Below are 15,258 nucleotides of genomic sequence, written 5' to 3'. Positions count from 1 at the left end.
AGCCTGAATGACTTCTGCAGGCAAGGCAGGGCCCTCCTCTTTCCAAGGGTCTTTCAGGAGGACACAAGCCTGTGTCTGTCGAAGGCGGTAACTAGTAAAGCGAACAGTTGTGTGTCTGAGCGACAGGGGTGGGAAAGGGCCGTGCCTGGCAGCAAGCGGCAGGCTCTGCCCGCGGGACCCGGCAGGTCATGCTTTACTGGCCGCGCAGTAAAAAAAACCCCATCCCTCTTCATTTTTTGTGGCAGCTACCTGGCGGGGAGGACTGATGCCCCGTGATTCCCATCTGCTGCGCGCTCGGGAACAGCCTGGGGCTCCTGCACACGGAGTTCCGGCAGTTGGCTGCCGCGGTGGTGGCACGGTCGGTCATGGCCACGCAGGAGAGCAGCCTGGCTGCAAAGCCAAGCCCGGCTGCGAGCTGAGCTCGTGCCTACGGGTTCCATACATCACTTGTGCTCAAGCAGTGCCATCAGCAGGTTTCATCCTCTGCCAACACTGGTTTGTGGCAGGAGAGCAGCCCTGTAACGCCCTCAGTCCCGTCCCTACTCCAGGGTTGCTCAGAGCAGCCCAACGCGGGCTGGGGAGGAGATACAGCCCGGGGTGAGGCTTCAGCACCGTTCCCACTTTGCAAGTGAGACTTGAGAGAGACTTGAGGTGGGATGCATCAGCGCGGTTTTGCACAGGCGTGAAATGAGGGTTCTGGGGACCGGCAGGGGGGGGACTGGGGGCAGCGCAAGGGAGCCGAACGCCGACGGCGCAGTGCAGAGCCTCGCTCCGGCAGCAGGGATGCAGGAAAGGGGGAAAAGCTGCGGTAGGAACGGGCAGGATGCATCGAGAGCCCAACCACAAGCCTCAGCCCCGGGTGGCTTTTTCAGTGGCGGCCACGCCAGGGGACCTTCCCCCCCCATCCCGAGCTTGATGAAAACTGGAAGCTTAGGAACAATGGAAATGTTATTACAATTTCTTCACAGGCAGATTTGGAAATTCAGTCCAGACACTCCAACCGCTCCCAGGCAGGGAAGTCAAGCACACAGCGCAGGCTTTAGTCCTCAGTTCTTCTGAACATGGAATTTTCTAAATCCAACACGGGACTATCTTTTTTTTTTCTATGAGGCAATTAAAAAAAAAAAAATTAATCAGATCTTGGGTTCTCCCTTCCACTGGCCCTTATGGAAACAGAAATCCACACTTTACTACTTTACGGGGGAAAAAAGCTTGCGGGCAGCTCAGCGTGGCTACCTTCTGGATGCAAAAGTTTGTTCTGTAAAACAATTAACAGCGATGCTGTGCAACAGGGATAGTTCCGGCAACGATCGTAACAAACGATGTCTAAAACAGCCCATGTTCCTTCCAGCTTGGGGGGAGGGCAGGGATGGGCTGGGGCAGAGTACTCCTCCTCAGGATTTAACTGCTCCAAGGAACAAAATAGCCCAGTGCTATTATTTTATTCTTTTTTCTCCCCCAACTCGTTCAACAAAGGTGACCAAAATCTCACACCCTGTTCCAAAAAAAATGACCTCACTGGCCCCTTATCTAGTTACAAAATATTTTCCTCCTCTGCTTCTATTTCAGCCTGGCAGGGACTTCCCTCGCTGCTGTCAGCCCAGTGCGGGTTATCTCGAGTTTTCCAGTCTTGGGTGGGGGGCAGGAAAGCAGTTTCTTCCCCCTCTTCCTTAATTGAAATTAAGCTGAAATCCTTTGATGCTGATGGCTTTGGAAGACAACTCCTGCCAGAAAGCTGTTTTGCTGCTCGTCCCAGCACAGCGGACTGAAGCTCGGGTGAAGCCTGCACCCCGTTATGAGAATGAAGTCACGAATTAATGAGGGATCCTGCTTTTCCTCTCCCTCTTCACAGCTGATTACAAGGCAACCCCACCCTCCTTTTAGATTTCTAATTTCATTCCTCCTGGTTGTCATAACGTCTGCGGCATTGCACCGGGAGGGGTGCCCGACCCCCAGGGGCTGGGGCAGCAGGTAAAGCAGGGACCGGGGAAATAAAAAATAGCATCCCTTTTAAATCCACTGCGCCACTCCTGGGCTTACCGAACCCACCCTGCAGGCTGGAAAGGCTGTTTTCCTTCTCTCACTGCTAATGGAAAGACTAAAAGCATGTGCCTTCAAACCCTCTCTGTCCTCACCCTTGAAAACAACATGAGTCACTCCATGCGATCCCACCGCAGTTTTAGGCACACGCGCACACACAGGCGAAGCAGAGGGAGGTGGGTGGTTCAGCCGGGCCACCCCCAGCCCGCAGCTTTGCTCGCCCGCCCACACCTTGGTTCATCTTCCACCGCAGGTCAGAAAACCAGTGGAGATGTCTGCACGGCCGCCCCATCCAGATGCTGTTCCTCTGAAGGGTCCTCACCCTGTGCCAGGTCCTCCCTTGGGGGCTGCAGGGCAGAAGAGGAACTGTGGCACCACCTCTTCTTGCACCGGGTCACAGATGTTGTCTGCTTCGGCTGTGGTGATGATTGCCAGGGGTCCATCCTTGTTCTGAGAAGGGCCACAGCATGAAGCGCAGAGAGGGGAGGGACTCGGCCAACGCAGACACAAGTGCTGCTCTCTATTTGGCTGCAAAATGCCTGCGGCTCCTGATCCCAGGAGCTGAACGTGGCCACTGGGTTGTCCCAGGAACGGTCCCAGGCTTCCAAACTGCTCGCTCTTGGGCAGGGAGCTGGGCACAAGGAGGCACACTGTAACTGGAGGCCACACTCTGAAACACAGCACTGCAGGAGAGGAAAACATTTGAGGACGTACTGGGATAGATGCCACGCTCAGCTCCCATTCAGAGTTTGAGGAATTACTGTTCACCCGCACTTCTGACGCAAACTTTCACAACTCCCCTCGGAAAGCACCGACTCACACCTCAGAAACAAGATGCCAGAGCAGGGCGAAGCGCTGCAAGGATTCCTCTCGCAAGGGAAACATTCCACAGGCAGCAGCTGGCGAAGCTTCCAGCACATCGCTGAGCCAAGGCAACTCCGCTTTCATCCCGCTGGACCCATGCTCCATCCTCTGGCACGTGGTGCCCGGCTGAGGGGCCGACGCAAGAGCTGAGGAGGACTCAAAGCGGAAAGTGCCTATTTTTGCAAGTCTTACACACCTAGCACCAGCCTTCCGGACACCGGGAGCCTCGGCCGAGGCTCAGCTGCAAGCATGCTGATGGGAGGGAAAGGAAAAGCTGGAATTTGATAGCTTACAGGAGGGAGTTCGAGTAATACAGGTTTGGGGCTTTTGTTTGTTTGTTTGTTAGTTCTCTCCAGGAAGCGCACTGCAAGTCTGAACTACATCACAGTACCAAGTTTCTGCCACAAGTTTTACAGTATTTTTATTTTGGGGCAAGAGTTTTACAAGAGAAAATGGGGTAAGGCAGATCTAGAATGCACATTTTATTAAAGTAAAAAAAAAAAAAAAAAAAAAAAAAACAACCAGACAACAGGGGTAAGGTAGCCAAGATCTTTTTATATTCTGACTATACAATAATATTCCTCTCTTTTTATCCACTGCCCCACTACTATAATGGATCTGTTCTAGTCTAATTTTAAGGTTGTCCAGTTAAGTTGTCTGAAGATTCTTTAAACAAGTTGACCTTTACCTATTTAGAGTTTCTTCTCAGAAACATTCATATATTATACAGGATATACAGATTTTGAAACGAGACACTTAAAAACACACACAACTATAGCCGCAACACTATCATAGCTGCATTGTAGTGATTACGTTGTTCAGCCAGCTGTAGACTCTGTATGTACAATTAGTTTTTATAGTGTTATTTACATCGATGGACTAAAAGCTATCTTTAATCTAAAAGGTAAAGGCTCTTGTGTTTAAGTATGTGCAGTTTCATAGCCCTGTGAAAAAAACCCACGACAATTATATACACTGTAAACAGCACAAGGCATGAGAATCTCCTCCTACCCCAAACAATCTCGCAGGAAAGTGTATGTGCACTAATATTCTTCTTCCGCTTCGGCTCCCGCTCCTCTGGTTTTCTTATGAATAGCACGGTTAAAGCTGTGGCAGGCAGGAACCCAATGATTGTCATGAAGACCTAACTTACAGCCCGGGATGCCCTTCTGGGACCGGTGACAGCACATCCAGTACCCAGGCCCGTAGGGTAAAGCTTGACAGTATGGTTTGGGATGCCACCGGCACAGTGATACGTCCCCTTTCACATACTTCTTCTTGCACTGCTTGCAAGGGTCTTCTCTGTAGCGGGGATCGCGGACCCAGCGGGAGTCTGCTGGCCTGATGTTGTAGTATTCAATGATGAATTTGAAGTAGTAGCAAGTGCATTTTAGGGCAACCAGACTCCTAGTAGGAAGCAATCCAAAAATCTTCACTATGATGTGGTGAGGCAGGAAGGCCATATACTGCTGAGGCTCCAAAAGCTGCTGAATTTTAAACCTGGTCTCCAGAAAGTCATGCGAAACCTGCCTTTTTAAGCAGGAAGCATCAAGTACTTGCAAAGCCCCTTCTGTCGGAGGAACAGAAAGGGCAGATGGCTCTGTAGGGACACTGGTTCTGACGCATGATCTGTCAGATGCCAAAGCATCCTCATCCTCATTTTGGGCTACCTCTCCTGGCTTTTCTTGGGTACTTTCCCGTAGTGGCTGCTGCTCGTGAGCAGCAGGCTGGTCAGCCTGGAGAAAAAACAGCCTCCCTGGGAGCGGATCTTCACTAGAACTGGAGTTAGAGAGCTGCTCTTTCCTGCATCCTTTCTCAGTCTTGGTGACCGATATACTGATGCATAAGGGCTCCTTCCTAGCAGGGTGCAGACTCTGCTTTGGGAAAATAACAGGCTCTTTCAACGTACAATCAACAGTCGCGTTCTTGCTCTGCAAGGAATCTGGTGGCAAGCTGGCAGCAGCTGGACACGCAGACAGCAGAGGTCTGGGAGGCTCAATTCGCATTTCAGAATCGCTCCTGCCAGTGCCTATCCCCAACACTGCGTGAGCAAGTCCCGAATTCACATTCCCCATCCGAGTATCCAGCCCAGAAGGAAAAGGCTGCCGAGCAGAGGCAGCGCCATCCCACAACTCAGTGTCACCCAGAGGACCGCACCGTCCTCCGTACCTGGCCTCTGCTAGCCCTGCCTCCTCCAAGCCATCCCCTGGAGCCAGGACCCCGGAGGAGACCTTCCCTGCCTCTCCCTCGGGCTGGGTGCCGTTCGCCAGGAGCACCCTCCCGACATTTCTGCGGAAGCTGTTGTTCCGCGAGAGGCTCCCGGCCTCCCGCTCGCTCTGGCGCTTCAGACACTCTGACTCCAGCTTGGCCACCATGTCCAGCACGCGCACGGGTTCGCTCTGCTGCTGCTCGCTACTGCCGCAAGGTCCCCTCTCCGTATGTACCTCGCACGCCCCGGCGGAGGAGAAAGGGTCTGAGCTGGGAAGCGCACCTTTAGGCTGAGCGCTCAGCCTTGTAGTAGAAGCAGGCGTGCAGGTTTTAGCACAGTCCACCAGTAAAGCCCTTGCTCGTTGCTCCAGAAAGGCTACCATCTCTATCACCGAGAGGGATCGGCCTGGGAACACACCCTCACCGTTATCGTTCACGTAATGCACCGAACAGTGCTCGATGCCGCAGGCAAAAGGTTCCGGCTGGGAGCACCTGGCGTTTGCCTCCCTCATTCTTTCCAGTTGAATTTTGGCTTTTTTAAGATCAACCGATTTTTTCCTGCGTTTAGCTGTTCTTCCATCGATATCCCACGTGCTTTTAATTTTCATAGAGCCCAGCCGGCTGTTGCTGCTGCATTGCTGGGCTGCGAAGAACGCGATCTTCTCCTTTGTATTGCCAGGTTTCACTACAGCCCAGACATCCAGAGGCCCTTCCCCTTCTTCTCCCTGGTGGATGGTTGCAGACAGGGCGTTCTTCTTTTCCCTTGCACTTGGGCCATCCGCTGGACCTTTCCCATTCATATTGCACATAGTATTTGGATAAATAATCCCCAGAAGCTTTTGAGATGGAGTCACGAGGGAGGGTTTTGGGAAAACGCTCAGTTTGGTGCAGTTGGTGTATTTTTCTTCTTGTGCTGATCTCTGATGGCTCATAGGTTGGGCTCTTAGGGAATCCTGGCTTATTTCTGGAGATCGCTCTTTCTTCTGTAACTTGAGATATGGCTTTAAGTGCATACCAGAAACCCTAGAAAAACAGAAAGGGGAGAAGTTATAGTTGCAAAATATGCCTGCCTGGAATTAGAGGAGGTGTCCCAGAGTAGGCACCAGCACACCTCCTACTCTACATCAAGCAGCCCACACCTCAAAAGAAACCACACGAGAAAGGAAAAACAGCAACCAAGGCTGCGACATCCACCCTTGGAGAACTTCTTGGAGAAAAGGATTATGATGTTAAAGATAGCAGAGATCTTCCCAGTAGAGAAATCTGTTTCCAGGGAGTTGCAAGGAAAAATCCCAACAGTTAAGTTCTACCTATTGTACAAAAATAGTTAGAGCTTCATCCTGGAGTTCGAGCTGTCCTTATGTCTGTTCATTCATACATCCAGTTCTAAGGCACATGTGGTTTACCTTGACATTAACTACCATATATATATATATATATATGTTCTTTTCAGTAAATACAGTTAAAGCTGAGAAGGGAAATTAGCAAGTGTAATTATATTCAGGAGATCCCAGCAGCTATCTCATCTCCTAATAACACCCAAAATGAAACCTCTATCCTATAGTATATCAATAATGGCAAATTTCATATATTTTCCCATCACAATCAGATGCCACTCCCCCTCCCAAAGTGACAGAAGCATCACGTACAGCTGAACAGAACCGCTTTCAAGGATGTGTTTTTACGGTTAAGAATTTAAGACCTGTGAAGGAGACACTTGAATGCTGCTGACATTACAGCAGCAGCACCACTCCTGCAACAGTCCCAGGTACTCCACTCCTCCTTTCTGTTACACCTTCGCAGTAATCTTCAAGTCAAGGCTCAAAAAACGCAGAAGCCCAGGGCACTGCCACATAGGATGCAATTATCAGGAGACTTCAGGCTCTTCTCCCTGGAGTATCACGTAAGCATATTACAGAACTAACTATAGATTATGTTTCCATGGTAATCTTTGAATTGTTACATTAAAAAGCCTCCTGTTTGAAACGGGGATAATCCATGCTTTCTAGATTAATAACAGCAGGTTCAATGCCACATTTATCATGAGCTGATGATACGGACACATTCAGACACTGAATATGTTTCCCTTGACAGCCACCACCAAAGCAGTTGCTTTGGTATTGCATTTCTAGCCTAAAAACAGTTTTTAATTAAAAACCTCAAGCCGTAACATCTATAAAGTCGGACAAATTTATAGCTGTAACACCTGCAGTTAACACACATGATGGGTTTGTATCGGACAGATGCAGCCAGAGTCGCGCTGGGCTCTCCCCTGCCGGCAGTGCCATCGGGACGCACACCCACCTCGAGACGCCCTCGCTGATGCTACGCAGGGTACCCGTAGGGTCGGCACACGAGGAGGAGGGACCCCAGCTCGCTCACCCTTCAGGCAGACCCACCAGAGTGCACAGGACAGCTGGAAGAGGGAAGTCGTGACAGCAGATACTGACCAAGAACGCGCATGGATGTGCCAGACAAGCAACCTGGAGTGCAGCTTGGGGACCTTCCAGCCCTGCCCCAAGGATTAGCCAGGGCTGTAGAGACCTTCCAGAGAAACCGATGGCAGAACGGAGAGCTGAGCCAGAGAGCACCGGAGCTAGCCGAGGGAAGGCTTTGAAAGCAAGATGCTCCAATTCCAGCTGCTAACACAACACACACGAGTACATGAGGGCAACACCTCAGCCAGGCACCACCTGTACCTGTCCAAGCAGAGGAAGAAGCAGCCATGCTGCTTAACCATTGCTTCCCCGAGGCTTCAGTTCCTCGTTCTGGCCCTAGTGATAAGATGATGGGTGACAAGTCCGGGCAGAGAGGTTTTGGGGAGGTACATCAAGAGGAAGGGCTTAGGTCACCTTTCTACAAGTGTGCATGAAGCGCAGGGGGTCCCCTTTGGTCCCCTGCAGTGCTTTGAAGGCCAGGAGGCAGACACTGCAAAGGATACTGTTACGTTCTCTCCCCTCCTGATTTTAAAAGGAAGATGATCACCTCGGTCTTGCAACCAGACAGTGCTAAAACCATCTGCACTTCACCTACAGACTACGGCGATAAGAGAGCTCCCGTTACTGCAGATACACCTACCTAGTTCCTGGGCTAATTCTCTCCCCATGCCTTCTGCCTGCTGATTCCAGCTCTTGTTGGAACTGGGTCACCGCCCAATTTAGTCTCCTCTGCAAAACGCAACTGAGCTATTTTGTTTGCCTTCTCAGTTGGATGCTAAAAAACTAAAATAATCTGATAAAAATAGAACCTGAGGGTGCTAAAATAGATGAATAAAGAGAGTACGGGAAATCAAGGCTGCCGTAGTTTGTTTCAGCCTCATCTTCCATAGGGTCTGCCTCATCTCGGTTGCATTTTATAGCTAAGCAGGGTCAGGCCACCAACGCGCTCGGGCCAGAGCCCAGCCCAGAAGAGCAGCAGGTGAACCACCGCAGCAAGCTGCTGCAGAGAACGGAACCTACAGCCCTCCCTTCCCCATCCAGAAGGGCATTTTGGAGCTGTGCTTTTCAGACCAGAGAGAGAAAAGCTCTGATGGCTGCCTGCCACCGTACCCCGGGGAGAAGAGGTGAATACAATTAAATAACACGACTTTGCATGCTGAAATCTCATGAGCTAGGAGCAGAAGATCGAATTTCATTCATGAGTTTTCATGCCAGGGTGTTTGAAAGATGAGCCGCATGTGTTTTTTAAAAGGCTTTCTTCAAGCAGTTTTCAGGAATCCAGCAGGACAATCGGTTCAACACCCTTCATTAAGAGAAGCTGCAAACGAAGGTGAGACCAAGTATTGTACGAATGAAAACAGGACCAAACTGGTTACCCCAACATGCTTAGAGGACACGTTTAGCCAGCAAAGTTGGTTCAGCTGCTCCCAGCTATTTCTGGTCTATGGAGAAAGACAAAGGGTAGAGTTATGCCTCACCTATTACGGATTTCTCGTTTAAGGTTATATTTCCTCCTGTGTTTCAGTTAGTCTCTGGCTCAGCCAACAATACCATTTAAGGTTGAAAAGTTATAATTTACATAACAAAATTACGCCTTAGTCAGAAGTTTTACTGCCAGAATAATTGCCTCATTTGAATTCAGCATTCAGTTCATTGCACTGTTTTAATGGATCCAGATTTAAAGAAAACCTTCATTTAATAACTTCAGACAGCTATAAAAGGAGTCCTGCTAACTCCACCTGACCAGCTGAATCGCAGTGCCACCTGCCTCCCAGGTTCTGGGCAGCAGGGAAGAGAATTCCCATTTTACAAGGGATGTTAGTAATGGACATTACCTGACAAGGAGACAAAAAGCCCCTGGCCCCACACACGCTTTGCTGTGAACACTAAGGAATAAGAACTTTTAGGCAAAGACAGCGTTTTCCCTGCACGTCAGCAGCACATTTCATTCCCAGCTCCTAGAATTAGAACAAGGCTTCCCAGCAGAAATTGCTTTGAAGATGAACCAGAGCCCAGTCCCCACCCACAGACTACCTTATTTCTGCAACATTTCAGTGCTGGCAAGCGGAGAATTGTGGCAGCTGCAGGTAAGTTGTTAAATATTTAAAACCACCAAAAATAGTTGTTAAAAGGTGAAGTCACTGACAATTCTCTATGATACTTAATTCCAGAATAATTGTGTTTGCTTTCCTCCACCCTTTGTCAAGCTTTCTAATTTTATCTTTAGAGACAACTCTTCAGAAGTTCATGGAGTAAGCATAAAAGGTTTTCAATCCCAAACGTGTGGGTTTTGAATTGCTGATAAGAGATAATTCTGCCAGGAATGATCAGCACTGAAACAACTAGCAGTGCTGCCTTTATACTGTTTTTCCATCCTTAAGCTGCTGAAATAAAAGGGCCAGTTTTTCTATTTCTAATCAGCCATGTCTGAAAAACAGGATACTTACACTTCTGGAATGACACTGCTGTTTTTTCAAGTCGTAACTACAGCTTGTTTCCACTACTGTTTTATCATGTTAGTTACTACACAGGATTGATATAGAAATATATGCCTTCATAAACGTGCAGACACGCACGCACCCCTCCTCTCCCTACTGAAGGGAAGGCCCATAAGCTACTGTGCCATCTTGGCCCGGAATCTTTCTGCACCCTTTTAGTATTTATACATCTTCTAAATCACAGCAGCCTAAAAAAAAAAAAATATATTTGCTTTAGTGGAAGCTCCAAAGTTGGAGAGAAAAACCTGGTAGGAAAGGCTCAATTCTCACATATCCTTTCTAGGGTCCAGAGAGAGCCTAGATGCCCCTCGCTGCACCTGGGTCAGGGAACTCTCATGATGCCCTGTGAAGCCAAGAGATTTCCTCTGGCCAGCAAGAACAGCAACAAAAAAAACACCCCAAAGTGTAATCTGCTCAAACAGCATATTCACACTGCAAGTTTTCTGGGCAAAGCACCGGAAGGTTTTATTAAGGCAAAAATTTCAATCAAAACCCCAAAGTTTCCTGTGGATTTCTTTTTGTAAACACTAACTCCAGTCAACAAAAGTTCCTAGCGTTGCTGACTGCACACACAGTGCCAACTACAACTCTGAAAAAACCCTCAGGACATACTAACAAAAGGCAGAAGCCAAATAAAAAAAATAAAAAGAAGAAAAAACCCCAACAACAATAAAAACCCACACCAAGCATAACCTCTGGCAAGGCATTTCTCTTCCCTGGCATCCCATTTCTCTGTCTATAGAGCTTAGCTCCTCTCTAAAGGACACTGACAATTATGAAGGACTGAGTACTGAATGCAAGTTAAACTATGGTCAACCACTTGTTATTTCTGGAAGGACTTGGTGAGTCCTTTGGGCTCAATCTCCAGTACCATTTCCATCCCCTTTGCACTGCCGGGGCAAGGCAAAGCAGACAGAGAGCTGCTTCAAAGGCATTCCACGGATTCTGCCGGGGCGGGAAAGTCCCAGCCGAGCAGCCGGGATGGACGATGCTCTGCTACTCACTGGAGCTTGTTCTGGCGCGTGGCAAGTGTCCAAGCTCGCAGAAAGGCGGGTTGGGAAGCACGATGCTCCAGACTAGGGGCGAGTTCAACTTCAGCAGCTGCGGAGGCGTCTGATTTCTAGAAAACCCACTTCCCTTGCAGCAGTAACTTCAGACTAAAGCAACTACTCCTGACCCACCTCCCGACGCCTGTGAAACTGCCTCTTGCACCAACTGGAGAGCGAGCGAGGATTATCGTGGGCTTTGAAGGTAATCAGAAGGTGTAAGACTGCCGAAGCAGCACGCTTCGCTCCAGCGGCCAGCCTGGGGGGGAAGTAGAAGCATGAGGCGGAGCTAAACACAAAGTAGGTGCCTAACTCTTAATTTTGGATCCCCCACTGCTTGTTCACCCATGTCAGGTGTTCAAATAACCTGACTTTGAGGGAGATGACACCCAAATATAGCTGCATACAGGAGCAGCTATAAAATCCATCATCTTCACCAAGCAGAGGTTTCGGGTGACAGATTGCACGTCCAAGCCCAACACGCTCAGACTACTCCAGTTTGAGGGCTCCCACCCATTAATAAGTTGTGAATACATTTCAAGTTAACGCACACACACACCCTTCAGCATAAAGCACCCATTAATAAGTTGTGAATACATTTCAAAGTTAACGCACACACACACACCCTTCAGCATAAAGCAGAGTAGTCTCAGCTACTTTCTAATTCTTGGGCAGGAAGAAGTGTCATTGCTTTGCCAGCCTTTTGTATAAAAGCACTTACCGTGAAGCGAGTGATGTAGAAGCAATTCTTGTTGAGCCTGAGGAAGCTCAAACCCACGTTCCCTACTTCCCAGCCACACTACAGATGACACAGGGATGACATAAAGCAGAGGAGAACCAGATCAACTGAAAGATTTGATACTCAAGCTTAAGCTGCTCCAAAAACATGTAGCTCAAAGACAATGGGATAGCACGCGTGCCTGTGGTGGAACAGGCTAAGATGAGAAGGAATCACACAAGTCGTTTGGGAGAAAGACAGTAAGAAAAAAAAAAGTGGTGGTTTTATAGGACTTCTGCTGAAAGCTGTTCAGAGCAGCACAGAGACAGTGACAGGTTTCCTTCTGGAGAAGTTTTATCTTCCTTAACATTTGTTTTCTAATTTATTAGCTGCAAGAGGACCAAGATCCTTCTGGATATCATGGCACAACAAATTTCTTCAAACAGTTAATGAACCAACACAAAGTGATGCTATTTAGTCTTCATTTTTGTGCATACATAATGAGAACACATGAAAGGTTGTAGAAATTAACCTTGGACCGCACTATCATGAAGAGACTCGGAGTTCAAAAGAAAGAATAAGCAAAAGTAGATCTGAAGGCGAGTCACCAGGTTGTTCTTTTGAAACTCAAGACCGAAAGGAACTGGTTCACAAAGTCAGCTGCACTGCGGCGCAGAGGATTTTGCTGCAGACAGCACAACCCAGCAGGCATTCTCCAGAAGTCAGAAGGTGTTTTCATTATCAAGAACAGAAGAAACTCCAACTGAACATGTTCCTTCTTCGGGAAGGATACAAGAAGCCGGCACAGGTTTCAAGTCACTTGGAAAGTTGTATTTTAGAGATCAAAAACTCTAGGAATAAATGTGAGAACTGGTGCACCATTAAGCCCCTACAAAGATATTTAGAACAGAGAAATAGTAAAAGGTTCTTCAGTTTGTGGGAAAGGACAGGGTGAGAAACAGGGCTGCAAGCAAGGTCAGGACAGAGATTAAGAGTACTCCAGGTACAGCACAAAATACGAAATTCGACTTTGCATCGTTTTTAAAGAGGGGTGATAAGGGTGATCACGAGGGCAAAAGCCCGGGGGTTGATTTGAACAAGAACATCGGCAGAGGGAGGATTAACAAGCTTCATGAAAACTGCAAGGAGTAACTCATCTCAGTTTTAGAATCCAAAATAGATAGGCTCATAAACTGCAGGCCAAGAAGCAAGATTTAAGCGCCTCTTGAAAGGCAACAATACAAGTTAATAAAACATGTGGCACATTGGAGGTGGCATTGCAGGGGAGAAAAAGAAGGGCGAGAGATCGCAGCCTCTCCAGACCTGGTAGTCTGAGCTCAATATAAAAGGTACTTTGCAAGCAAAGGCGATTAAGGCGACACAGAGAAAAAGGGGGAAGAGGGAATAGTTCAATACACCAGACTAACCTGAAAGTTCTCAAAAAAGTGATCTTTTTAGACAAATGCACTGTATCTTACTCGCACAGACTTCAGAAGGCACAAGGAGATTTACTGGTTAAGACAGATTGGCAGAGGAATGGGAAAATAGACAAAGAAGTTGGCTTCGCAGCAGACAGCCCCAGGTGATGCCGAGTAAGAAAATACCAGCCTGGAAACCAAAGACGTGCTTCAAGAATCAGCCTTGGGAACACTCTGATTTTGTTAGGAATGACCTCGGAACAAATCCTACAGGTGCACCCACAGAACTGAAGGCATTTCCAAAAGAGCCAAGGCACAAAGCACCAAGTATCAGCAATGGAATAGAGTTCTAAAGTACAGATGGTGACGCACCAGCAAGCTGAACACCAAGAGGTTTTGAAGGTAAAGAAAGGTGCATTGGCCACCATAGACACATCTATGAAAGAGAGGCAAGTGGAGGTGATTCTGTGATATAATCAAGGCAGCAGTGAAAAGCCCTCCTGCCAGATCTGCTCTGGAGTGCACTATACCCTTTTTGTCACGACTCAGAAGAGATTCACCCAGACTCAGAACGACGGCAACAGCAGTTATTCAAAAAGCTAATAGATAACACTTGGGTCATTTAGCACAGCAAAACCACAGGTGAGGGTACACAACCCCATTTTACAGAATACAGCAAAAGAGGTAAGCTGCTGAAAATAAGAAGTAACCCTTAAGCGAAGAAAAAGGAACAGAGGCTCAAACAAGTATATAAGCTGGGAATCAAAAGAAGGTTCCTAATCGCACAGATAAATGTGTCATCTTCAGTAATGGATTAATCTACAGGAGGAAAGAAGAAAAGATGTAATTGTTCTTAGGCTGGACTTCTAAATTTACAAAAGGGATTATAAAGATACTGCTTGGGAAAGCAAGGAGCCAGATGACCCAGGAAGCCTTTTCCAGCGCTAAATTACCATGAGACTAACATAGCAAGTATATGCTGTCTACACAACCACAAAGAACAAAGGTTTAAGTTTGTTTTAAACCCACACAGCTTTTGGAAACCAGAAAGCTGGCTCTCTTCCTCCAGATTAAGGAAGTTTAAGAGTCTTGGTTTCAGAAAAAGCAAAAAAAAAAAAAAAAGGTTCATATATTTTCAAGTAGCTTGAACTCGAACAAACTGGCATGTTCTTGCATTTGCATAAGGACAAGTTGTTCTGTACGGTGTTCCTATAACGAGACACAGTGAGAGGCGTTCACTTAATTGTCACATAAGCACAAGTGTTTGAAATCAATCGTGCATTTCTTCTTAATAAGAGACACAGGAGAGTGAGCAATACAAAATCTGAGCTTAAACTAATCTAATTACTTACTGCATAGTAAGACAAACCGCAGCAGTGATTGCCAGTATTTCTGCTTGCTTTAAGCTGACTGCATGTTTTAAAGCCTACTATGGCAAGCCATTCTCCAATTAAGTTTTACTTCAAAGCCATGTTCCCAAATAAATTTACAGCTGTTGCTAAAAATCCCAAAGATTTCTCCAAGTACAGTAGCAACTTTAGTGAATCTGTAATTGTCATTATCAAATAAAAACGTCAAAGAACATTTCTGCCCTTAAGCCATTACAACATTTCACTTAAACACTATCCAAAAGTAAGATTTAGACCAAACATTTGAGTGACATGCAAAACAGCAGGAAAGTAAGGAGAGGGCTAAATTGGTTCTAAATACTTAACTATAGGCAGACCGGCTGGTCTGTTCATACCGTTTGACTTGATGGAAGGTGGAGGATGTGGAATTGAGCGGTTCCCTGTGGAGGCCAGCTCTGCAGGAACTCTTCATCGTAACTACCTCTCCAGCTAAGGCACGCCGTCACAGCCAGTCCATCCTGGGTTACGCACAAGGCTCCCCCATCAGCTTTCCTCGCCCCACACAGAGCTTCACCCTGTCTCTGCCACCTAGAAACTGAACAAACAAGAGGTACATAATAAGATCACGTTCAAGTACAGCAGTGATTGAAGCACAGATGATCAGGACAAGGACTCTTTC

The 15,258-nt window shown here is 47.5% G+C and overlaps 1 protein-coding gene across 1 annotated transcript in view; it reads right to left on the bottom strand.

Annotated features, from left to right (window-relative positions):
• Positions 1–3,439: 3,439 nt before the first annotated feature.
• The window catches only part of FBXO34 (F-box protein 34), a 26,853-nt gene continuing 15,034 nt past the window's right edge, over positions 3,440–15,258 (bottom strand). Inside the window, exons 2-3 of the mRNA XM_009893912.1 lie at positions 14,975–15,174; positions 3,440–6,135 (exon numbers count right to left, since the gene is read on the bottom strand). Of these exons, the coding sequence (XP_009892214.1) occupies positions 3,948–6,135; positions 14,975–15,051 (2,265 nt within the window). The 5' untranslated portion in view covers positions 15,052–15,174 and the 3' untranslated portion in view covers positions 3,440–3,947. The remainder of the gene's footprint in view (positions 6,136–14,974; positions 15,175–15,258) is intronic.

This window comes from Charadrius vociferus, unplaced genomic scaffold, assembly GCF_000708025.1.
Source record: "Charadrius vociferus isolate BGI_N301 unplaced genomic scaffold, ASM70802v2 scaffold49, whole genome shotgun sequence".
Classification (NCBI taxonomy): Eukaryota; Metazoa; Chordata; class Aves; order Charadriiformes; family Charadriidae; genus Charadrius; species Charadrius vociferus.
The sequence above is the reverse complement of the archived record's forward strand: the minus strand, read 5'-3'. Positions and strand labels throughout refer to the sequence as shown.